Source organism: Pangasianodon hypophthalmus, chromosome 6 (genome assembly GCF_027358585.1).
Source record: "Pangasianodon hypophthalmus isolate fPanHyp1 chromosome 6, fPanHyp1.pri, whole genome shotgun sequence".
Classification (NCBI taxonomy): domain Eukaryota; kingdom Metazoa; phylum Chordata; class Actinopteri; order Siluriformes; family Pangasiidae; genus Pangasianodon; species Pangasianodon hypophthalmus.
In genome coordinates this window covers 4,608,418-4,635,911 of record NC_069715.1, presented here as the reverse complement: position 1 = coordinate 4,635,911, position 27,494 = coordinate 4,608,418, and the positions used below count along the sequence as shown (strand labels likewise).

At 40.0% G+C, this 27,494-nt stretch overlaps 1 protein-coding gene across 1 annotated transcript; it reads left to right on the top strand.

Annotated features, from left to right (window-relative positions):
• The first annotated feature begins 18,925 nt into the window (after positions 1 to 18,925).
• LOC117597557 (extracellular calcium-sensing receptor-like) lies at positions 18,926 to 26,376 on the top strand. Its single transcript, XM_034305308.2, has 7 exons — positions 18,926 to 18,996; positions 21,674 to 21,835; positions 21,993 to 22,281; positions 22,993 to 23,748; positions 23,830 to 24,057; positions 25,172 to 25,295; positions 25,460 to 26,376. The coding sequence occupies exons 1-7, from the start codon at positions 18,926 to 18,928 to the stop codon at positions 26,374 to 26,376; spliced, it is 2,547 nt and encodes an 848-aa protein (XP_034161199.2).
• Positions 26,377 to 27,494: the final 1,118 nt, after the last annotated feature.

The following is a 27,494-nucleotide window of genomic DNA, read 5'->3' as shown; positions in this document are numbered from 1 at the left end:
ATGTTTAAACTGAATGGTCATACCCAGAAGACCCAAAGCATGTCTATAAATATCTGAAGAGTATATCTGTTGAGGACTGAGCTAGCAAAAGCATTAGACAAGCTTTGTGATGTTATTCCTTGTACTATTCATTTGTCTTAGCCTGGCAAAGGGAGAAAATTGCCATATTCTGGAAAACCATGAATATCCTCTTATATATAAAGATGGAGATGTTATAAAGCTATCTTTTCAATACACGATGGTACACAGATCGAGTCACTGCCATATACTGAAAAACCTCAACCCTTAATTTGCATTAGGTTTGTTGTAATGGAATATTCCACATTGTAGTCATTTTTTAGGAAACATGTATTGTATTTGTGCATTGTGTTGGTTTTATGTAGCTTTCATTTTATATTAAATATTATTTGAAATTATTATTTTTATGTATATTTGTAGATTTAACCTCAGTGAATTACACCTTGCTCAGACCATGACTTTTGCAATTGATGAAATCAACAGAAGCAACAGCTTACTCCCAAATATCTCACTTGGTTACAGGATTTATGGCAATTGTCTCTCAAGATTGTTATCTATGAAGGCAGCCATGACTTTGATGAATGGTGTGGAAATAACAGCAGATAGTGGCTGCTCTGGACAAGCAGTAGTACAAGCCATCATAGGGGAGTCAGAGTCTTCTCCTACTATAGCACTTGCAAAAACTACAGGGCCTTTCAAGATCCCAGTGGTAAGTATCAATAATATTAATCATTATTTAATAACAATTTATTTAATAGTTATAAGACACATTTGAAATATGCATGAGATGATTATCTTCATTTATAGAGCAATGCCTACAGTTAAGTAATTACATATCCATTCTTATGTATTTACTAATCAACAGTCCTCTGTGATGAGTCACTTTAACTTCAACAGCTAAGAGAAGCCTAATTTTACTTTGAGACACATTTGTAATAAGTATGTTTAATATTCCATCAAATTTGCATGATTAATCTAGATATCTATTTGTTTTTGTACAAGGCATGTTATTCTTATGGGTGGTATGGAGGTGCAGTAAGCATCATTGCTTCCTCATAACCTCATGGTCCTGGGCTCAGTCTTGTGCTTGGGTTACTGCCTGTGCAGAGTTTTGCGTGCTCGCTCTGTGTTCATGTGGCGTTCCTCTGGGTTTCTACCCACTGTGCATAAACAGTCAGATAGGCAGACTGGCTACACTTAATTGCCCCTCGGTGTGGAAGAGTGTGTGAATGTGAATGTGTGTGTGAATTGTCTCCGTGTCCACTGCAACCCTGACCAGGATAGAGTGGTAAAGATTAATGAATGAATGTTATTCTTACTATCAGCATTATTTACATGCGTGTGCTTTTGGCCTTATAGTGTACATGATAATTAAGAATTGTTATCACAGCTTATGATTTTCTTTTGTGTTTTTTAGTGTTTGATGCGAGTTATATTATCCATTATAACAGGCTTCTGTCTAATTTCCTCTTGCTATGAAAAGTAAGCATAATTGTGTATAAATGTGTACCATCTCATAAATGTGTCTGCCTGGTCATTAGACTGTGAGTGATGCCCCAAGGACAGTGGTCCCTAAAAGCCTTCAAAAGGCTTTCTAGAAGTGGCTAGTGAACTGGAGCAGCTCAGCAGTGTGTTTGGCTGATGGAAGAGCCCGGCAGGGGTATGAATCAACAGGCCTTAGAAAAGCAATCAACTACTACTAGGATCACAGAGTTGCCTCAAAAGATCAGAAGACCCATAGTAAAATCGAGGGAGAGATGGGACCAGGAGAGAGAGAATAGGAAAGGAATGGAGCAGGCCAGCTGTTGGTGCCCTAGGGTTTTTGTTTTGGGCACACACCTGGCAAGCTGTGACATAGGAGTGGACATCCTGATGGATGGTGGGTCACCTGAAGTGTCTGCGTAGGACTTCTAAAGTTCTGGTAACACCAGGATGTCAAGCCAATCAGGAAACATGCCTCCACTGCAAGACCCTGGCTGCAGAGGGGACATACAGTTTTAGGAGTGGAATGAGAGGCAAGTGCAGCCTATCTGGATGGGCTGCTGAAAAGACTCAGTGCCCTGTGACTGCCACAGTGGTGGGCTCAGGGGGGGTACTTAATTCAGGAGGTTCCCAAAGGCAGTTTTTGAGTCTCAGAATCAGCTCATATAGTGACTCGAGATTCAGCTGGTTCGCGGGTAGTGAGCTGATTTCCTCCTGCTAAACCCTGCTGATAAGTGGCCACGGGTGCCTCTGAGTTCCAAGCACTCTTGGCCAACAGGGTCTAGAACTCTACGGCATAGTTGGCCACACTGCATCTGCCCCGCTGAAGGCGGAGAAGGCGAGAGGCGGCCTCTCTCCCATGCACTGGGCTATCAAAGGTCTTGTCCATATCCTCAGTAAAGGCACCAATGGAAGACGGTTGTTGTTCAAATACTAGCAAACACTGGAGGAGGAAACCTCTACACCGCCCAGGGTCCCATTGTCAAGGTCAAGGTCAAGTTTATTTATATAGCACCCTAAAAGCAACAAGTGCTGACCAAGGTGCTGCACAGGCAAAACATCAGAAATATCAACTAACAAAAGCATTAAAACATATAAAATTTAAAATCATTAAATAATACAATAAGTAATGCAAAACATCACCAAACAAAAGAAACAAACAGAAACAAAACAAAAAGTGTTTTCAAGTTAAGCAAAAGCCTGAGAAAAAAAGATATGTTTTAAGAGATGATTCAAAAGAAGATAATGTAGGGGATGATCTGATGGATAAAGGCAAAGAGTTCCAGAGCATAGGACCCAGATGTAACGTAAGGGGTCGACAACGGAGTTGGGGATCCAAATGCAAGGCTTTATTTACTAGCGTGGTCAAAACAGGCAGGGTCGAGCACCAGCAAACAGTATAATCCAAGGCAGAAGCAAAAGAGTAATCCAGAACACAGGCAATGGTCAGGGCAGGCAGCAAACAATCAAAAACATGGAAAACAGTCCAAGGGTCAAAAACACAGGTAAACTAGGAAACACAAACATGGAAACTCGGAAACTCGGAATGGCTATAACAGTCACAAACACAAAACAACAATCCGCCCCTAGGAGCGTGGGTGAGCAACTTTTATATAGAACAGGGAGAACACATGACAAAACCAACCAATGAAAACATGACACACGAAACAAAGGAACCAATCAGAACATGACACACAAACAAGGGGTAGCACATGACACAGGTGGGGCAAGGGACACATGGGAAATGGAGCCCTGGGAACAATGGCAAGAGTCCGGGGTGGAGTGCCCTCTAGTGGAGTTCGTGGGCACTCCAGCTGGTGATCGTAACACCAGAACTGCAAAAGCCCTGTTCCCTTTAGATTTTAAACGAGACTTTGGGACAATCAATAACTTCTGAGAAGATGATCTAAGCATTCTCACAGGAGAATAGAAATGGAGAAGATCTGAAATGTAAATAGGGGAAAGACCATGAAGTGCTTTAAATACAAATACTAAAACCTTAAAATCAACACTGAATTTAACAGGTAACTAGTGAAGTGAAACTACCACGGGGTAATATGCTCCCTCTTTTTTGTCCCTGTCAAAAAATCAGCAGCAGCATTCTGTACTAATTGTAAACGCGATAGTGAAGACTGGTTAATTCCAGCGTAAAGAGCATTACAGTAATCCAGCCTGGTTGAAATGAATGCATGAATAACAACCTCTAAATCGTTAAAACTGAGAAAACTTTCAGCTTGTGAAGCTCCTTATGCTGCAAAAAAACTGGCTCTGATTACAGAGTTAATTTGTTTGTCAAATTTTAATTCAGGATCAAAAACAACTCCCAGATTTTTAACCTTTTCATGGATGTTTTCTTCAAAAGGGCCCAGAGTAGGTTTTAAATTATGTAAAAGGTGAGAAGGGACAAACAAAATAACTTCAGTCTTTTATTCAACTGTAGGAAATTATTTTCCATCCAGTTCTTGATGTCATCTAAACAAGCCAGCAAGGAGGACACTGAATCAGAACCTGATTTTAGAGGGAAATAAAGCTGAGTATCATCTGCATAAATGTGGTATGAAACTTTATGAGACTCAGATATAAACCTCCTTTTATAGCAAATACAGGGAGGATAAAATTGTACCCAAAATAGAGCCCTGGGGTACCTCACAAGTGATGGGAACTGAGCTTGATGAAAATTCACCAATTTCCACCGAAAAACTCCTATTTGTGAGATACGATGCAAACCAATCTAATGCAGTACCACAAATGCCAACCTCAAGATTTAATGTTTTTAACAGGATGCGGTGATCTACTGTATCGAAAGCAGTGCTCAGGTCCAATAATAAGAGAATAGTACAGTTACCAGAGTCTGCAGATACAAAGAGATCATTTACTACTCTTAAAAGAGCTGACTCAGTACTATATTTTGCTCTAAAGCCAGACTGAAAAGGATCCAGAATATTATTAGAATTTAAGTAGAAATCTGATTTAATACAACCTTTTCTAAAACTTTGTGCAGAAATGGCAGTTTTGAAATAGGCCTATAATTATTTAATTCAGTGGGATAAAGATTTGTTTTTTTGAGTAAAGGCTGGACCACAGCGTGTTTAAGGCAGGAACAATGCCTGTCTGTACAGAACCATTAATAATATAAAGTAAGCTAGGCAAAACAGAGGGCAGAACATCCTTCAGCAGCTTTGTATACATCACAACAACAAGTAGTTGATTTCATATTAAAAAAATTATGTCTGACAACTCAGAAAGTGAGATAGCTTGAAAGTTTGAAAACACAGAGGCGCTAGTACTTTCATAATGAAAATTCTGGGATAAATTACAAGAAATCTGCACCCTGATAGAAGCAATCTTGTTAATGAAGAAGTTACAAAACCTCTCACATAACTCCAAGCTAGGATCTGGGCCAGTTGGTCTAGATGGGTTCAACACAGAATTTAACTTAGAAAACAAAATCTTTGGACAATGAGAATTTTTTGAAATTAAATTTGAAAAGTATTTTGCCTGTTCCAAAGAGACGGTTTCCCAAAATTTAGACAAGCTGCTCTGCAAGAGTTGATGTGAAATTTGTAATTTATGCTTTTTCCATCTTCTTTCTGCCCTCCTGCAATCCTTCCTTAAAGCTTTAATGTTGTTATTAAACCATGGCTGATTTTTTTTTGGTTTAGTCTTTTTGGATTTGAGAGGAGCAACTACATTTAAGATTGCTGAACAAGAGAAATTAAAACTATTTGCCAACTCATCAACACTTATATCCTGTACTGCCAGGACACTACTTTGAGCTGGCAGGGCTATAAAAGCTTCGGTAAACTGCAAGGCCGTGAAGGGGTTAATAGATCGAGAAAGGTAGGTAGAAGACTGGTTTACAGGGCTAGAACAAGCAATCACACTGTCAAACAAAACTGGCCAGTGATCAGACAGTCTGGCCTCACTAACAGTCACATTACTGACAGAGAATCTTGATGATAACACAAGATCAAGAGTATGGCCCAGCTTGTGTGTGGGACCTGAGACATATTGCGTGAGATTAAAAGAGTCCAAAAGTTGTACAAAATCTCTTGAAAGAGGTATCGAAGGACAACACAGATGTATATTAAAATCACCAACATTCAAGAGAATATCAGCACTTGGAACCACGTCTGACAGAAATTCTGAAAACTCCTTTAAAAAGTCATTGTTAGCTTTTGGAGGTCTGTATATCAGAACACAAAGTAGAGGACTAGAAAGCTCCACCCTGCACATTAAAACCTCAAAACTAGAGTAGGCATCAACAGGCAAAAGTTTGCATTTGAACAGGTCCTTAAAAATGACAGCAACTCCTCCACCCCGACTAGAAGTTCTGGAACAGTTAAAATGGTTACAGTGTACAGGGGAAAGATCAGATAGAGGGCTTAGATCATTTGGCGTAAGCCAGGTTTCAGTAATAAATAAGAAGTCTAAATTATTTGATAAAAGAAGTCATTCAATAAAAATATTTTGTTCAATACTGATCTTGCATTTATCAAAGCCATTTTAATCTCAAGCTGATTTGACTCTTGCGTTGAGACGCTTCTGGTAGCGAGCAAAGGTGATTCACCCCGCACGGGGATAAAGAGCGTTGCCACGAATGTCGCTCATTAGACAATATTACAGGAATATTGCCTGTTATTGCAGTCATAGAAGACAGTGTACACCGTGTAGAACGAGTGCCATGGTGAATATATTGTGACCGACGAAGAATCACCAGACCAGCGCATCATAGATAGACATCTGATGGCAGCAGAACTGACCGATCATTCAATCGGATAAGTTCAGAGGACGTGAACGTAATTGCCATAGTCTGTAGAAATGAGGAGACATCAGAGAAGTGTTGTTCACTATTATACTACTATATAATACTACTATAACAGCAGACAGAGTACAAATTCACAGTTAAAAGTCCCATGGAGAAAGACACTCACCGGGCAGATCCAAGGGAGTTCAATGGGAGTTTGACGGCATACCTTTGATAAACAATTAGACGACGCTCAGAAGTCCAGAAGAAAAACTAGGCATAATAATAATCCAAAAACTTGCAGCCCAAATGCAGCAGAAGTCTGAGGAAAATTCAGCAGCAAAGACTCTGATGAAGCAATCACAGCACCGAGTTGCCGACACCCAGAGGATGACATAAACGGCAATATGTTAAACCAGAAGACGTTTAAACACCAGGCCCGGTGTTAGCACCACTCCGACGGAGCGAGATTCCCAGGTTAGCTTTAGCATCAGATTGTAGACTGCTTGAATTTAATATTGCACCAATCGAGAGGAACTCAGCCAGAAGAGAAATTCTTGGTTATCACCAACTTGAAGACACCGTAAAACAGAAAGTAATTAACTAAAATAAAAATAAATAAATAACTAAATAAAACAATAAGACCGGAGAGCAGCGGCAGACAATTCACACAGCGTTCACTCAAACGGAAGTTATCTGTACCTTTGTACCTTTTTGTGGGAGGCACCTTTGTGGGTGACATCTGGAATGACAGGAGGTTTCTCATAACTTGAACCCGCAGCTGGCTGAGCAGATTCTGCTTCTTAATCAGAGCCCTCAGATAGTGCTTTCAATTGTAAGAGGATTTGTTGTAGAATCTTCTCATGCCTGCCTACCACAGCAACCTTGTTGCCAATGTTCTTAGCTGTTCCAGCTCTTCTGGGTCCATGTTGATGGCTCAGTCTTGCTGTAATATGGTTACTCATCCTGCAGCAGATTTGAACTCAGGCCTCAGTATACCGGAGACTTGAGCAAACAGTGAGAAACAAACAATTATCAAGATATAGAACCAAAGTACAGAGCAGCTAAATAGACAAACAGAAACCTCCAAAAAGAGAAATAAATACTAAGGCCAACACACTCTGTGCTGGATATAGAGAAAAGGAACAAACTGAAAAAGCACTCTCCTAACATACGCAAATTAAAGATCACCCAGAGTCACATTCGAACTCACAAAGGAGCTAGGCTTAAGAGGTATGAGGCCTGACACTCACTCTACAGCAACCCAAAACAAAGAAACCCAGATGAGGTAGTGAGAATGAGAACAAAGGAGAAACTAAAGGCATAAACTTAAGCCCATCGGGGAGAAACCTCTAGTTTTCAAAATACCATGGTGAACTCTTTGTTTGTTTTTATGTCACTGTTTATAATTGTGTTATTTGTAATTGTATAATGTCTTTATTGTTGTACCTGCTTTTTATGCTGCCTCATGGCCAGGTCGTCATTGTAAATGAGAACTGGTTCTTAATTGACTTACCTGGTTAAATAAAGGTTATTATTAACTCAAGACTGAGTGTTTGAGCAACTTGTAAGCAGTCCTTACATGGGGCAGTCACAGGTGGAGCCGGTTGCCATTAGTTACCCAGAGGCTGCTCTCTGGCTCCTTTGGGTGGTGGGCTGGGGCCATGATGGCCTGACCCCTCCAGATATTCCTATCTATTAGCACCTTTGAGAGTATGGATAAAAGTGATGGCTCAAAGATGACTGGGCAGTAGGGCTTCAAATTAACAATTCATCAATATTTTTTTTCATCCAAACTTTGGTGTTAAATTGCTTTAAACTGTTTTAAATCCATTGGTTTTGATGTGGGAAAATGAACACTGGTGGTTTTGATAACTATGTTATAAAAGAGTTTTTGCAAACAGCATTCCCTTGCTTACATAAAGAAATGTTTTCAAATTGAAAACATCTGCAGCAAAAATTGAGGTATGATACCATTTACTACAATCAAGATATATCAGAATTGAGATAGGCACAAAACATCTACAGTGCAGTTTATGCTGTGGCACATTCTATACACAACATTTTGAGATGCACAGAAAACCAGAGTTGTGAGAAAGATAAAACAATACAACCATGACAAATAACACAAAAAGGAGAAGTAAAGTCTATTAGTTCTGTCAAACAGTAAATATAATACAAACATAGAGTCTAAAATAAACACATCAGTTATAGTAATAGGATCCATAATTCATTTTGACTTCATAGTCCTCTTTGTCCTGGTATATGCAACAACGACAACAACAACAATAAATAGAATATTACTTTTATATGTCTTTATGCAGTGCACTTCTAATGCTTGAACACAAGTGCAAAAAAAAAGAAAATTAATTAGAAAAGTTAATAAAAAAGAAAAGTTAATTCTGTAAAGCTGTGGGCAGTGCCACCCACAGTATGCAGATCTGTACTGCCACCACAAAGATGGTGCAGTGTCATGGCTATAAGGCAGATTGAACCATGGAGAATATCCACAACAATCAGCAACAAAGATGAGAGCAAAGCAAATCGCTTTGCCATTAACAACAGCAGTGGATCATGTAGAGTTGACAGTCATAACAGAGCCCAAAATGGCACTGTAGACTCACCAGGAAAATCTAGCTAGCTTGCGAATATTTATTTTCCCACCTTTAGCACCTCATTGCCAAACTTTTGCACAACCTAATTAAGTTAACCTATATTACAGTAGAGATAGTGGAAAGCATTACAACCTAACCCCCAACCCGTCTTTTTGTCACATCACCATTGTGAAGAACGTTTGGCCTTGACATTACTGAGCTAGCTAGAAATGCAAGTTATGTTAGCCACTGACTGTCTGCACCTGTTAACCAGCATTAACATTCACTGAATGCATGAAGAAACATGGCCCTAACCCATCCTCCTAATGCTAATTACTACGGCTTGCCTTGTCCAAAACATTTGCTAAATGCAGTTAACATTAACCCACTCTCTGCATTTCATCGTTTTGATTAGCTGTAATGCTACTGTAACGTAGGGGTCGTGACAACAGAATTGGGGATCCAAATGCAAGGCCTTATTTACACACGTGGGCAAAACAGGCAGGGTCGAGCACCAGCAAACAGTATAATCCAAGGCAGAGGCAAAAGAGTAATCCAAAACATAGGCAATGGTCAGGGAAGGCAGCAGACAATCAAAAAACAAGCAAAACAGTCAAAGGATCAAGAACACAGGTAAACTAGGAAACACGGAAAGGGAAAACATGGAAACTAGGAACAAGGGATGGCTATACAATAGTCAGCACCCTAGGAGCGCGTGTGAGCAACTTTTATACAAGACAAGGACAACACATGACAAAACTAACCAATGAGAACAAGACACATGCAACCAAAGAACCAATCAAAACATAACACACAGACAAGGGTCGTACATGACAAGATCACATGTGGGGCAAGGAACACATGGGAAATGGAGTCCAGAAAACAATGGCAAGAGTCCAGGGTGGAGTGCCCTCTAGTGGAGTTCATGGGCACTCCAGCTGGCGATCGTAACAGCTACATTATCATTCACTTTCAAAATGGAAGTGAGAATGTATAACATTACAGTGAGCTGTATGCTAGAGTAATGTTATCAACTCAATGAGTGTCTGTGTTCCTACTGTGATTGGTGACAGCATCCACCTAGCTAACCCTAACTTGGAGCGTCAGATAAGATGCAGACCAAAAGAATTATAGAATAATCTCAGTCCATATTTCACAATCAATATAAACACATGACACTAGTAGCGTAACGCCAATACTGAGGAAACTGTACAAAATATTGACTTTTGATGCTGTCACAATAGGTAAAGTTAATTATCACTTGCTGAGTTACTGTTTTCCAGTGAATACATTTTCAAAACTCCCTGCCTAAACATCACAAACTCTACCAGGCATTTTTTTAGCAGCATTAATGCTAAATAGTGACAAATGCTAACTTACCTGTCTTCAATTCGTTTCCTCACCTCAGTACTCTGACTCCACTGTCACAATCAAAAGGAACAAACATTCATTTTGGGACGAGTTTAGATTTGGATGATGATGTCTGCACCGCAGTCCGCACGTGATTGGACAATAATTCAACAGATGTTGTGTTGGTCACTCGTGTGAAATGTTTTTATTTTTTAACACATTTATTGGATAATTTAACACAACCTGTGTTGAAATAGCAATAACAAAAAAGTGTGTAGGATACTGAAACATTAATTTAATACTCCTTTCTGATTTAGCCAAGCTCTGGGCTTGAGTTTATTTGGTCCTCACTTAGCACACTTTCAAAAAACTCTACAAAACAGGACAACAACAGAAAATGGGTCCATCATGGACTCCTAGCTTTCACTCTGTCAGGTTCAAGTTCATGCTCCAAGGCATGTGTATGAGTGAGTGTGTGTGTGTGTGTGTGTGTGCTCATGCATGTCTCATGAGCTCCACCAGCTATATCACTGTCTCTCTCTCTTGCCAGTTATGGGAGTCACTGAAAGCACAAAGAGACAAGTAGATAAGTAGACTGGCAGTAATAAGACACAGGTGAGAATCATCACGTGTTAACTGCTGGTTCAACCCTCTTTCTCTCCATCCACAGCTGACGCTTGACCACGCCCCTGCTGCCACATTCCTGTGGCAGGAGAGCTAAACTGCCACCACCATCTGCGCCCCTCGCCTGTGGACTACCTAGAATTTGAACGGCTGAAGTGCCAGATACCAAAGAGTGATCCCCCCATTGGCATCCTTCATGTGGTGGAGCCATTGGAACGCGGACATGATCGAAACATGATCGAGGGTAAAAGGGTGCCCCAGTAGGTAATACCAGAGGGTGAGGACCACCCACTTGATGGAGACAGTCCTTCTCAATCATCCTGTACTTGGTCTCCCATACCATCAGCTTCTAGCTGATATACAACATGCGCCCCTCCCCCCTCCACCACCAGGGAACAAAATGACCCCCAGCCCTCTGTCCAATGCATCAGTCTACAGAACAAAAGGGAGAGAAAAGTCAGGAGAATGCAACAGCATGCTTCCACAGAAAACCGCTTTTACCTGGCAGAAATCCCGCTCGCACAGCTCTATCCACTGGACCAGATTCTCCTTTTTTAGTGAGGTCAGTCAGCAGGCTGGTGATGTCTGAAAAATTAGGAACAAACCTATGATAAGCCACAGTAACTGCCTCACCCCCTTTTTTGGTCTTGGGTCTTGGCAAACCGCAATCGCTGCTGTCTTATTAATTTGGGGACGCACCTGCCCATGGCCCAAGTGGAAGCCCAGATACCATACTTCCACCCTCCCAGAGATATTGGAGCCAAGTGAATCTGCCAATACCACTTGGTTAAGTCCAGTGCCGAATAACAGCGAGCTTACCTAACTGATCGAGCAGTTCATCAATGTGAGGCATCAGGTATGTGTCAAAATTAGACACCGCGTTGACTTTTCTAAAGTTCACACAGAAACGGACAGAGCAGTCGATCTTGGGCACCAAGACCACCGGGCTGCTCCAATCACTGTGGGACTCCTCAATTACTTCCATGTCGAGCATAGCCTTGAGTTCATCCTGAACTACATTTTTTTTGTGTTCAAGTAACCGGTATGGGGTGACTGCGCACAACCACACCTGGAGGAGTCTCAATGTGGTGCTCTGTGAGGTCCCTGTAACCAGGTAGAGGAAAAAACACATCAGACAGTTCCCCTTGCAACCTGGCAACCTGTGCTCTGTGCGATGATGAGAGGTGGTCTCCACAGGGGACTGGAGTGGATTGGGCTGCACTTTTTAAACTTACCTCTGGTCCCAGCTCCTCCATCTCTGGAACCACCATAGCCAGCACCACAGGAACCACCTCTCTTCATGGTTTCAGGAGATTGTGGTGGTGTATTTGATGTGCATCACCTCTATCTATTTACTTGACCTCATAGTTGACTTCTCTGACTTGCAGTGTGACCTCAATAGGGTCCTTGCCACTTTGTGAGTAATTTAGAGCTTGAAGTAGGTAGTAAAATGAGTACTTTATCTCCTAGTGCAAATCACCATAGTACCCCCGTCATACAGTCGGGACTGTTGTTCTTGGACCTGATGCAAATTCTCCTGTGTTAGTTGACTTAAGGTGTGGCGTTTTGCTCTCAGGTCCAGAACATACAATTTCATTTTTGCTGTTAGAAGTCCCTCCTCCCAATTTTCCCTTATGATGTCTAAGACGCCACAAGGCTTGCGCCCTTACAATAATTCAACTGGAGAAACCCCATGGAGCCTTGTGGGACCTCTCATACTGCAAACAACAGAGGTTTGAGCCACTTAACCCAATTCCGAGCATCATCATGAATGAACTTATGAATAATATTTTGAAGTGTTTGATTAAACTGTTTGATCAGTCCATCCCTCTGGGGATGGTAAACACTGGTGCAAATCGATTTAAACCCCAATATTTCTGAGTCTTCCCTTGTAGAAACCCTGTGTGTGAGGGAGGCAGAATTTTAGCTGAAGCCCAGGCTCACATTTATTCGGTCTGCACACTTCAGTGCACCTTCAAAAAACTCAACAAAAACAGGACAACAACAGAAAACGGGTATGTCCTGGACTTGCAACTTTTGCTCCGTCAGGTTCACGTTCACAGATGATGCTCGACCATGCCCCTGCTGCCACAGTGTTTTCTAATATTTAATTTTTTTTATATAAAAATGCAGTTTGTCAGCCATATGTCCCCACAAGATCAATACTGTCATATGTTCATATCCTTGTTGGCAAATTTGGTCCCCACCGAGATATAAATATATGCCCATTATTTTACTGTAAAATATATATATAACTGATAAAAATCTGCCTTTTGTGAAAAACTAATTCCTAGACATAGGAATAGGCCTAATTTCACTACAGACATTGTATAACCCTAGAAGTCTGCTAAAACAATTCACTTTTAATTAAAACTTCTTATGCATATGGAACAAAAATGATACTATACATATAAACAGATTTCATAATTAATGATATGCTGCCTTGAGGCAAACACAGTGTAGCTGATGGGTACTTTGATAAAAGAAATGCAAGCTTCTCAGAACCTCCCCTAAACCTTCTGAGATGAAAGAACATTCCACAGAATTAACATTAGAATGTTATCTTCTATTAGATTGGAGAGATACATTGATCAAGCAGCACTAAGTGGTTTTCTATAGCTCAGGAGGCTCTCCTTCCATGCTGTTTGAAATAATACCAATTTAGTTTGATGCCATTTATGTTCTAATTTTCGAGTGGTCTGTTTTAAGGTGCATGTGTGATCGTTATACCATGGAGCTAATTTTGATTCTATAATTATTTTTCTTTTAAGTGGAGCTACATTTTCTAGGGTATAGTGGAACTTTGACTATAAGCATTCAGTCACCTGATCAAGTTATGTGGGGTCAGGCAGTGATCCAATCAAAGTTGATAACTCTAGGAGATTATTAATAAAACTACGTGCAGTAGCTGATGTGACTGTACATTCGACATGGCAGCATGGCAAAGTGCATATACTATGATCAAGACACATTTTAAATGAGATAAGGTAATGATCTGAGATCTTCAGACTGTGGAAATGTAACTATATTTTCTATATTTAATCTGAATGTTATTATTAGATCAAGATTGTGACAGCCATTATGAGATGGTTCTGTTATGTTCTAATTAACTCCTACTGAATCAAGAATGGACACAACCACTATTCTTAGAGGGTCTTCTGGATTATCAGAATTAATATTAAAGTCTCCAACAATTAATGCTTTGTCTAAAGAAAAAACAGGTTTGAGATGAAATCCACAAATTCTGAAAGGAATTCAGAATATGGCCCTGGGGGTCTGTAAATAATAACTTGGTAGACTTACTTTTTTGTGGCTATATGTTATGTTAGCTTAAAGAACTTCAAATGCATTGAATCTATGTCTATGTTTTTGTGTGTTCACTAGATTATCATTATTGTAGGGAAAATTTAGCTCAATTAGATTAAGCTGATGTATTCTCCACCAATATGTAAGGAAATTAGCTGTTTAGGTTAAGCTGTTGTATTCTCCACCAAAATATGTAGGAGAATAGCAGATCAGCACAAAAGGGGAAATTTGTAAACTTAATATTTTAATAGCTGATCAACTATTCGTCCAGCGATAAGTTGAAATGAGTGTATTTATTAATTGTGCATGGGATATTACCTCCATGGCCACCGGCAATAATATCTTAAATATAGTGAAACACTATATTGAGAGCACAGTAACAAGATCGGCAGTTTAAGGCAATAAATTTGAAGCACAGAGACACAAGACACTGGCCTTTATAAAAATCAGACGAGACTTTATTACTATTCTAACAACACAGAAACTAATCTAACACAAACACACACACACACACACATATAAACAGGGGTGAAAATGGCTTTGAAGAGAGAGTGAATGAAATTCCAAGTTACTAGCAGTTTCTCAGACCATGACCTGAATGAACCATCAACTTATCAGTTATTTTAATATTCGCTTCGTTTAGAAGGGCTTTAAACTTGTATTAAATGCACCAGTTCAGTGAGAATCTGGAGGTACTATACTTGCGTTTGTGTTGCCAGGGATTCCCTCGTTGCGTTGTTGTTTGGAAGGGGTTTCCGGCGATGTTGATTGGTCGGCGGTCTTGTTGGCCTTATGTAGCGTCTCGAAAGACCAATGAGGAAGATAAACAGAGTGAGGCGCGAACCCGGCGGAGTCTCATAGGTGGGTTGCAAAACTTTGAAGAATGGTTCACAGACGTGCGAAGGTGAGAGTTGGAGGCTTTGCAAAAACCAGTCTGGATGCAGAGTCTTGGAGCAAGCCTGATCTCCTCGTGATGAACGTCTAAAGCTCTTGGTTGATGAGACTTCCTTCAGATGTGGATGGAGACTCTTGCAGAGATGTAGTGGATGAGACTCCAAAGATGTGTTGGATTCTCTCAAAGATGGATAGGATGAGACTCAGAGTTTCCTTTGTGTCAGGGGGTTTTAACCCTTTCCAGTTGGGCTGACCCCAAAGTGTTTGCTCCAATCAGCAGGATCTTGGGGCAGGGTGTAAACTGTATTCTCCTCCTTTGACACTAATTAACATTCTGGTCTCTGCGTTATGGGCTTTGCAAACTTTGCATAAGGTTAAGTTAGAACTTTGTTAAGGAATTTGGTAACATGCATGTAATACATCATACTCAACTTTACATTATACCAACCCTTAGGAAATTCAATAGTGATCACACACATACCAAACATGACATACCTGGTGTTATTGATACACACACGAACACTATGGTCCCTGTTAAACGATCAAAAAGCATCATGATGACCTGGTGGCTATAAGCATGACACACATACGGAATGACATTAAAAGAGGCAACAAGTTTCCAAACTATGGTGCATCATCTTAAAAGTCATTGTCCTTATAGGAGATATAAAGTAGCCTTATGCAGTCTGTTAAAGCTGGGTTCTGTGGAATGTGTGAAGGCTGGTGAACTTTGTGTTCCTGGGGAGAAAAAAGGTCTCATTCCATGAGGTTCCTTGGGTCAGTCCCCCCCCTTTTTTGTAGTTATCAGTTTTAGCATCGTGTTGGGTGAGCCATCTGGTCTTGGCCAGCAATCTAGATCTAGCGATCTAGCTTCTTCCTCAGTTCCAGGAGCTCTTGGGTGGTGGCGTGGAGGCTGCGGAATAGCTCCTGGGACAGGGCTTGCTGCTGCAGGCTCGCTTGGAGAAGTAGTTGAAGTGTGGCTTCCATCACGCTGCTAGGTGCTGTGTTCATGCCCACATTCTCCACCACTGTGAAAAATTATGTGCGCGGGCCACGGGCCCACCATCACAATATGTTTTTTAAAAGAAAAGAAGAGTTGCATGATGAATCTGAATGTTAGTATTAGACAATTGTGACCACCATTATGAGTGGGTCCTATAATGTTCTGATTAACCCCTACTGAATCTAGAATGGACACAACCACTGTTCTCAGAGGGTCTTCAGGATTATGTTACTCTTAGTAACCTCTGACTGACAAAGTCATATATCATTAGCTCCTACATGAAAAACTTTGAAAACCTATGCTCACCTAAGACCCTAAGATTACCTGCTATGTCCGGTGCCCTGGCTCCCTGTATACAAATAACTATAGCTGCTGGTGCCCCTAAAGGCCTAGCTAATTTCATGCACCATAAGATAGAGTCGCCTATAACCAGAGCTCTTTTAGGTTTCTCAGTGGGTGCTTCACTGAATAAAGCAAACCTGTTAGACACGTGAAGTGGAGAGGAGGGTTGCTCCCTTGGGTAAGCCTTAGCATTAGCTCTGACTTTGAGATTACAATGCAGAGTCTTCAAATAAAGCTATTACTAACAATGGAGGAACAACGACTAAAGATCCTGCACTCAACACACTGAACATGTTGAATGTTAAATGTAACTTGGTCAAAGATTTGTTGACATTATTTTAGACAGATCCGACGTGGATGGCCTCCACTTGCTGTCGTTAGTTGTCTTTTTAGCTGTCTTTGTTCTAGATGATGGATAGTCAATCCTATTTTGAAATGCATGGTTTCCATCAGATCAGCTGATGGCACTGAAGCCTGGCCATATGTTTATTTGGAAAACTCCATGAGTACATTTCATCCATTTAATAAATGTTATAGCATACAAGTGTGTAATTTTTTGTACATTTAGTTGAGGACTTAAGGGTAGCAGTACAGATGAGAGCATGTAATAGGAACCAGTGGGGCGTTGGTTAGGTGTCAGGTCAACTCCCGCGTCCACCATCAATTATGTTTCCCAGAATGTGCACTGCATCAAAAGAACTCATTTCCTTCTATGGCACCCATACCACTAAGCACCCCATTATTCTGGGGTTTCCATGGATGCAACTACATGATCCCCACATATCATGGACTGATAAGGAAATCACTCATGTAGAAAGCCCAGGGAATCATGCACCACTCAATATCCCACCAGTATACCATGATCTTCTAGGAGTCTTCAGTAAATCCAAGGCTAGCGTTTACCGCCCTTATGATTGTGCCATTGAGTTCCTGCCAGGAGCCACTCCCCCACATAACTGGATTTACCTGCTTTCTCTCACCAAACAACAAGCTATGAAGGAATCTGTGAAGGAATTCAGGAATCTTTATAACAGGGGTAAATCAAACCCTCCACATCTCCCACCTCAGCTGGCTTCTTTTTTGTGGAAAAGAATGTATCAGTTGTTGGGGCCTTAATCAAGTAACAGTAAAATACCTATACCCGTTGCCACTGGTCCCCTCAGCCCTCAAACAGTTGCTTTCAGCTCAAATCTTCAACAAAGTGGACCTCAGGTGTGCATATAATATTGTTCGAATTCGGGAGGGAGATCATTTTGATCTAGTCTCCCTCCCCTGAAACCCATGTTCTTCATGTCCGCCAAGTCCTGGAGCACCTACTGCAAAATCACCTTTTCGTAAAAGGAGAAAATGTGAGTTCCACAAGACCCAGATCTCATTCTTAGGATATATCATCAGTGTTGAAGGAATAATCATGGACCAAGCCAAGGTATCTGCCATCACTGAATGGTACACACCCAAAACAGAAGGAGTCACAAAGATTTCTAGGTTCCACAAATTTTTACAGAAGGTTCATCTGGGGCTTCAGCTCAATAGCCCATCCCCTAACGTCTCTCCTCAGAAAAAGGGCCAAACGTTTGGCTTGGAACGATGTGCCTGCAGAGGTGTTTACCAAACTCAAGACCATCTTCAGAATATACAGAATCCTGAAACATCCAGACATTGCAACCCTTTGTGTTCGAGGTAGAAGCCTCAGAGCAGGCATGGGAGTCGTGCTCTCACAGAGATCTGTTAAAAGCCCAAACTCCATCCTATGGCATTCTTTTCCAGGAAGTTATACCCTGCAGAATGGAACTATTACATAGGGAACAGAGTTGGAGGAGGCCGCCCCCACCCATTCAGAATCTTCACTGACCATAAGAATCTTGAGTACCACAAGTCAGCCAAGTGTCTAAACCCTTAACAAGCCTGATGGACCGTATTCTTTCATGATTTCAGGTCAGCCTGTCATATAGACATGGCAACAAGAGCACAAAGGTGGACCTCTCAAGTTTACATGCTGCGAGCCCCAAGGAAAACAGCGAGGAAATCTCCTTCATGCTTCTTAAGGGCAATAACCTGGGACTTTGATCAAGAAATAGCACACACTTCCCCACAGGAGATTCCTAGATCATGCCCTCCCAACAAGCAGTTTGTGCCCCCCACACTATGATGTAAACTCACTTACTGGGTGATAAGTTCTGGTGGCCCGACAAGCTAAATAACATACAAAATTTTGTCTTCTCCTGCACCACCTATGCACAAGCCAAGGTCCCTCAAACCTTGCCGGCCGGTAAGCTCATGCCCCTGCCCACGCCACAGTAGCTGTGGTCCCACCTGGCGGTGAACTTCATCACTGACTTCCCAGAGCCAAATGAGATCATGGTCATCCTGGTCATTGCTGACGGTTTCTTCAAGTCTCTGCACCTTAGTCCTCTGCTTGGCCTACCCGTGGCCTTTCCTACAGCTTAACTGCTATTAACCCATGTATTCTGTTATTTCGGAATCCCTGAGGATATTGTCAGTGACCGAGGCACTCAGTTCACATCACGAGTCTGTTCGAGCTTTATGTCGAAACTTGGGGTAACCATGAGGCTAACCTCGGGTTACCACCAGCAGACCAATGGGCAGGTGGAGAGGACCAATCAGGAGGACTTTTTGTGCACAGAACCAGGAGGATGAGGCTCAGTTGCTGCCTTGGGCCAAGTATGCCCAGAACTTTCTCAGGCACTCAGCAACATAGTTGACACCCTTCCAATGTGTAGTCAATTAGTGATAAATCAGCCCATACAAGATCTTGAAACAGGTCACATATAAACTCGACCTACCACGCCGCTGCAGAATAGCAATTTCCTTCCACATTTCATGTTTGAAGCCCATTGACCTCTGGCCACTAATATTCCCCCAGTACTCTGCCAGCACCACTGGAAATAGAAGGCCAACATGCATACCTGGTCAGGTCCATACAGGCTCCTGTAAGAAATCACTCACAGGGATAGCAATCTGATAGGTGGCCATATGAACACTGTAAAGACAAATAACAACCATATTAATTAAACACAACTGGCATCAAAGTATGTCAGTAAACATTTTAAACATACTAACTGGTTTCAATCATATGTTGAGAAATGTTCCGTAATCAGATTTGTCAAACAGTTGTCACCAGCTACACTGTGGTTGTTACTTATTACAAGATCTCATATTCATTTGGTAAAACATAAAATATAATACAAATGAGACTAATATAAACACACCACATGTTACAGCACAAGGATTCATACATCAGAGAATACACACATGTCTTTTTGACCGAATAACTACTATACAGGCCTATGAAGCTCCTGCTACACAGAGTCTGAAGGTCCATACTGATGTCGGACAGCGGCACCACAAAGACTGTACATTGGTGCGGCTATAAGGCAGCTTGAACAATGCAGAACAGAGAGAACAATCAGCACCAAAAGAAAACCTAAAAAGAGAGCAAAGCAAATCGCTTTGCCATTAACAACAGCTGTGGATCATGCATGGATTATGGATGGATTATGCCATAAAGTGGCATAAAGTGATCAAGAGCTGCTATCAACTCACACCTGAGTTTCATGTCCCCAGGGGATCCTCCTTATTGCATTTTTAACAATAAAACTGGTTTGGAAAAAAACATGTAAATTGAGCAGCAACAGAGAAATTGAGGTTATATTGAGTGTATGATCATGTATATACAGAAAAGAGCAGTTAGCATTATTTCCCAAGCACATATTCCAAGCATATGTAAGCCTTTAGTCTTATGCTGGGAGAACAAAGGTAGAGGCAGATAACCTCAGACAATAAAAGTGCAAGCCAACATAACATTTGAGTGTACTGATAAAAGTGATGGCTCAGAGAAGATGAGACAAATAACAAATATAGTAAAAGTTGGTAATGGCAAATAATTAATTTCTGACAGAGTCATGAGGCCAGTCATTTCAAAATGTGTCTGCATTATACTGTGGTGTATATTTGAATAAGTCTCTCAGGCCATTTACATTTTCTTTGCTCAGCTTAATACTTCCCATGCCAAAATTTCACTTGGTAAGAGATGCTGTTGAAGAACTGTGAAAAGAGTGGGAATATTGGAACAACAGGTCAGTTTGTCAGTGGTGTCGTTAGAATCCATCACTATGGCCTTAAGCCTACATAGCATGTACATAGCTGACAATTATTTTTCCTCCAAAAAATCTTTTATCTTTTATGTTAACAACACCTGGACTGCTTTAATGTTTGTTTGATTAATTGAATTGGCTGAGAGGGTGACCATGGATCACTCAATAGCAGAAAGAAATCTCCAGAATGGTTAAATCTAAAGGGTGGACAGGATCTAATGGGCAATGGCATGTCACATAGGAATGAAACTGTCAAGAAGGCAATGTAAACTTGTCAGATCTGCATGCTTCAGCTGGAAACAAAAGCCAAGAGGTAGAAGAACCTGATAGTAGACATCACACAGAAGCGTCCATCAACTTTACTCATGTATGTTGCCCATCATGCATATTGGGATAGACATTGAAGGGATGCCATTACATTTTGGCAAGGGTCAACTATGCCATATATTTATTGAAGAGCATAGCTCTGAGGAAAGCAACATCTTAAATTATTGCTAGAGAGCTTTTCCTCATTCCTCCTCTATGGCTGAATGTAGGAAGCATTGCTAGGTGAGCTAGGTGAGCCATGGTATGGTACACCATACCACGAGATGGTCAAGTCATTTAATCAAATGCTGAAGAGGGTTACAGCTGAGGATGTATGAGGCTGGGAACTATTGCTACTTTATTTATTATTTGCTCTGTAGGATTTCCTCCAGGTCTCAAAGGGCTTCTCCCTAAATGAAATAATAATTGATTGATGACCCCATACACTTCTAGCTGTCACCAAAGACGCCTACTGTCTGTGCAGAGTTTTGCAAGTTCTCTCAGTGTTTGCATGGGGTTTCCTCCAAGTTCTCTGGTTTATACCCATTGTCCAAACACATGCAGATAGGCAGACTGTCACTAAATTGTCCCAGATCTGAAAGCATGTGTGAATGTGTGTGCACAGTGTCCTGCGATTCTCCTGCCTTGATCCCAGTGTTTCTAGGACTGGCTCTGGATCCACCATAACTGCAATCCAGAAACCCATAGACTGTCTCCAAAGAGATGTGCCATAATGACATCACAAAGCTCACAACCTTTCTGATTTGTCAATACTCAGAAGACCCAGAGCATGTCTATAAATTTGTGAAGAGCATATCTGTTGAGGACTGAGCCAGTAAATGCATTGGACACACATTGTGATGTTATTCCTTGTAGCATTCCTTTCTCTTAGCCTGGCAAAGGGAGAAAATTGCCATATTCTGGGAAACCCAGCATATCCCTTACTGGCTAAAGATGGAGATGTGATAATTGGAGCTGTCTTTTCAATACATGATGGTACACAAATGCAGTCACTGCCATATACTGAAAAACCTCATCCTTTAATCTGCATTAGGTTTGTTGTAGTGGAAAATTTCACAATGGAGACATTTTTTTTAGGAAATCTGTATGGCATTTCTGCATTGTATTATTTTACTTACTTGTACTTTTAGTTTTGATTTTATATTAAATATATCATTAACTTTTCTTATGATTTGTATGTATATTTTTAGATTTAACCTCAGAGAATTCCGACTTGCTCAGACCATCACATTCGCAATTGAGGAAATCAACAGAAGCAGCAGGTTGCTCCCAAATATCTCACTTGGTTACAGAATTTATGACAATTGTGATTCAAGATTGTTATCTATGAAGGCAGCCATGGCTTTGATGAATGGTATGGACATAAGAGCAGATGATACCTGCTCTGGACAAGCAGTAGTACAAGCCATCATAGGGGAGTCAGAGTCTACTCCTACTATAGCACTCACAAGAACCACAGGACCTTTTAAGATCCCAGTGGTAAGGATCAATGATTTTAAGAATTATTTAGTAATCATTTATTCAATAGTTACAGAACATGCTTGAAATGTACATGGGATAATCAGAGCAATAATTAGAGAAATAATATAGAGAAAAGTCTACATTTAAATCATTATATATCTATTTTTATCTATTTACTAATCATAAATCTTCTGATATGAGTCTCTTATATATCTTCTGATATAACCTCAGAAGCTATGAAAAGCTCAATTTTACTTTAATACACAAAGAGGTTAATTGTATTACTTATGTTAAATATTCCATCAGACGTGCATGTTCAGTCTACAGTCCAGGGTTCTGGGTTCAGTCCTGTGCTTGGGTTATTGTCTGTGCAGAGTTTTGCAAGTTCTCTAAGTTCACTAAATTGCTCCAAGTCTGAAAGAGTGTGTAAAGGTGTGTGCATGGTGAATTCTCCTGCCTTGATCCCAGTGTTTCTGGGACTGGCTCAGGATCCACTGAAACTCAAACCATGGTAAAGCAGTGAAGATGAATAAGGGAATGTTATTATTACAACCAGCTTTATTTATAGAATTTGCATATATAGTGTATATAATGCCTAAACTCTACAGTGTTTTTCAGTACTAGCTGTTAATTTTTCAGGCTTCTAAAAACAGGCTTCTAAAAATAAACATGTAAATGTTTTGGCGTAAGATGCACACAAACAGGCTTTAGTTATCTTTCTCTCCTCAGATAAGTCATGCTGCCACATGTGACTGTTTGAGCAACAGAAAAGAGTACCCCTCTTTTTTCAGGACTACTACGAGTGACTACTACCAATGTAGAGCATTGGCATATTTGGTCAAGCACTTTGGCTGGTCATGGGTGGGAGCTGTGAACAGTGATAATGACTATGGCAACAATGGAATAGCCATTTTTCTGAATGCAGCCAAAGAGGAGGGAATATGTGTTGAGTATTCTGAGAAGTTTGACCGGTCAGATACTGCCAAAATCATGAAAGTGGTCAATATTATTAAGGAAGGCACAGCCAAAGTAATTATCTTAGTTCTTGCCCAAATTGACATGAACATTCTAATAGACCACCTTATCCTAAAGAATGTCACTGGCTACCAGATTATTGGTGGTGAAGGATGGATTACTGCTGTCAATCTAGTAACACCAGCAAGTTACAATATTTTTGCTGGATCCATTGGATTGGATGTGGGAAAATTGAACATTAATAGTTTTGCTGACTATGTGGTAAATGAATTTTGGCAAACAGTGTATCCTTGCCTGCATACAGGGGGAAACATTTCTCAAACTGAATACAACTGCAAGAAATATGAAGATATGATTCCATTTGAAAACTACAATGAAGACATTTCAGAATTGAGATATGCAAAAAACATCTACAATGCAGTTTATGCTGTGGCGCAGTCTCTACACGGCCTGTGGAGATGCACAGAAAATCAGAGCTGTGTGAAAGACAAAAAAATACAACCATGGCAGGTAACACAAAAGAACAGAAGCAGGCTATGCCCATTACTGATATTTTAAGAAATAAATAACTATTTTCTTTTAACTCTGAAGGTTGTTGAGTCTCTAAAAAAGGTAAATTTTACCACCAAATTGGGAGAACAGGTGTGGTTTGACAGCACTGGGGCAACGGCGGCAAAATACGATGTGGTGAACTGGCAACGAGGGTTCAATGGAGAAGTGCAGTTTAAGGTTGTGGGCTATTACGATGCCTCTCTGCCAACTGGACAACAATTTGTCCTAAATGATGAAGATATAATCTGGGCTGGAGAGACAAGAGAGGTACATCCAATGTTTGCTAATTTTAAGTTTTTATTAAATATAATATAAGTTGGACTAGGTGATTTTTTTAATCAGGCCTTGTAAGGCCCTCTACAATCTTTCTGGCAAAACAAAAAACAATGTTCTTCTAATGTTAGCTATACAACACTGAATATACAGTACTGTGCAAAATGCAAAGAAATGCTGTAGAGCAAAGATGCCTTCGAAAATAATGAAATTAAACGTTTCTACATTAAAAAAATATTATAAAGAGCAGTAAACAGTAATAAATGAAACAAAGTCAATGTTTGGTGTGACAATCCTTTGCTTTAAAAAAAAGTAGTCTGAGGTACAATTTGTGCAGTTTTATAAGGAAATTAGCTGGTAAGATTTACTGAGCATCTTGCAGAACCAGCCACAGTTCTTTTAGAGACTTTGACTGTCAAACTTGCTTCTTATTTTTGCATGCAAAACCCAGCAGCCTTCATTATGTTTTTTTGTCTGAACAGTAGTTTCTTACATAACATGCTGCTTTCTTTACTGACACACAAACATTTTTCTGTAACATTTAATTTTGCACTGGCAAACTAATGTTTAGAAATCTTTAGAAAAGTTTTTGTACTGACTCGATAATGTAGAAGTCATAAAATAAAAATCTATAAGAAAGTTTGTACTAAAAAAAGGATGTCTAAGACTTTTGCACAGTACTGTAATGTGAAATGTTTTACACCAAAATAGTGCTTAAAGGTATTTTTAAAAAAATACAAAGCTGAAAAGCTGCTTGGATTTCATTGATGAGCAAATGATTATGGTTCAACAGCTTCATGGAACTGACAGATAGAACCTTATCATTTCAAGGTTCTGAAACATAGTCTAAATTAAAATATATGGCCAAAAGTATGTGGACACCTGACAATCACATCATCGTCGCCATGCTCTAAATCTATTGGAAAGCCTTCCGAGAAGAGTGGAGGCTATTATAACAGCAAAGGGGGTACTACATCAGGAGTAGGTTGTTCAACAAGCTCATATAGGTGTGATTGGTCAGGTGTCCACAAACATTTTCAATATAGTGTAATTTCTGACTTCTTTGTGAGGTGTACTGATTATAGCTATAATATATTGTCTGTCTTAGAAGCCAAGGTCTGTGTGCAGTGAGAGCTGTCCTCCAGGAACCAGAAAAGCTGTACAGAAAGGAAGGCATGTCTGCTGCTACGACTGTATTCCATGTGCAGAGGGTGAGATCAGTAACCAGACAGGTAATTGCAGCATTACTGATTTTCAAAGACAAGTTGTTCATTGTACGTTGTGTATCCTCCCTTTATTATTTAGGATACAATTCCTGAACAACAGCATTAATAGATAAAACCATGAGATAAAGTTTATTTTCCTTCATAATAAAATGACCATGATTATTTTGCAGATTCAAATAACTGTGAGCAGTGTCCAGGAGAATACTGGTCTAATGCTGAGAGAGATAAATGTGTGTTAAAGGTCATAGAGTTTCTTTCATTTACAGAGGTTATGGGGATAATACTAGTACTTTTTTCTTTGTTTGGAGCTACATTAACTGTGTTAGTAGCTATTTTATTTCTAATAGAAAAGGACACTCCCATTGTTAAGGCCAATAACTCAGAGCTGAGCTTCCTGCTACTGTTCTCCCTGACTTTGTGTTTCCTCTGTTCACTTACTTTCATTGGACGACCCTCTGAGTGGTCCTGTATGCTGCGTCACCCAGCCTTTGGAATCACATTTGTCCTCTGCATCTCCTGTCTACTGGGGAAAACAATAGTGGTGTTAATGGCCTTCAGGGCTACAATTCCAAGCAGTAATGTAATGAAATGGTTTGGACCTTTACAGCAAAGACTCACTGTTCTTGCTTTCACTTCCATACAGGTTCTTATTTGTGTGCTTTGGTTAACAGTTTCTCCTCCTTTCCCCTACAAGAACATGAACTACTACAAGGAAAAGATCATATTAGAATGTAACTTGGGCTCAGCTATAGGTTTTTGGGCTGTGCTGGGTTATATAGGATTTCTTGCTTTCTTGTGCCTTGTTTTGTCTTTTCTAGCTAGAAAGCTGCCAGATAATTTTAATGAAGCTAAATTCATCACATTCAGCATACTCATATTCTGTGCTGTGTGGATAACTTTTATTCCAGCTTATGTTAGCTCTCCTGGAAAATTTACTGTAGCTGTGGAGATATTTGCTATTTTGGCCTCCAGTTTTGCTCTACTATTCTGTATATTTACACCTAAATGTTATATTATTCTGTTTAAACCTGAACTAAACACAAAGAAAAATATGATGGGTAAAATGGCATCTAAATCACTAGAATAAACAAGTTGTTCAAATCTGCAGAAATCTAAATCATTATTTTAGGTGAAAATGTTAACATTGGACAAATATTCTCAAATATATTCAAAATACTTGTAGATATTTAACATCTAATCTATGGATGTGGTTTTGGATATGGATGAGAACAGATTAAACTTCTCATAAAAAAAAATATCACAATTGTGTCTTATCTCTGTCCAAAGAAAGTAATTTTGTATACAGCAATATGCATGTGTGACGGTCTTGCCTGGGCGGCCTCTTTACCGTGTGGAGCTGCACACTGCACAATGGAGATACAACACGTGGAAAAAAGGATTTCGTTGCACAGAGAATAAATCAGTTCCACAGCATGTCTCTTTAGCTCTGCTGTTTATTTAAAACAGTTTTCTTCTTTTTAATCCTTTTAAGCAAATGATATCTTTTAGTTTTGTGATCGTATAGTGGAATGAGTTTTCAAGATTAGCAGTTACAATAAACATTTTCAATGAATTAATCACAAATCAATTCAATAATTAAACAAATACAATGTTTTCAGTGAAATACAGAACAATGCAATTAAATTCAGAATTTAAGGGACAACATCCCCACCTAGTGGCGAACACGCGCAACTCTACACTAATGAAACAATTAATCCATTAAACACATTAAACAGCATTTTCTGTAACATACCTGCACAATGGAGATACAACCCATGGAAATAAGGATTTTGTTGCAAAGAGAATGAATCAGTTCTACATAAAACACAAGATAACACAAATTAATTACGATTGTGACAAAGTCAAAATAACTCAACATAAAACAACACATTCGACGCCAAATGCATATTAACAATTCCCCAGTGAGTTCACAAAGGGATAAATCCAAAATAAAACTGTTATTTGTGTGTTTCGATCACTTTTAATTGATATTTCTCTGACAGCTTAAAACGTGCAACTCAACCACAGCATGTCCTTATTCCACAAGTTAGATGCCATCACACACCCCCACAGCCGGCGCTGTCCCCATTTATGCATACATTTAACATTTATTTTACACTCCGTTACACATGTTTGTAATCAATTATTTTACAATCATTAATATGCCCCAATGTAAATAACCATAAACCTACCAGTCAACTGAAT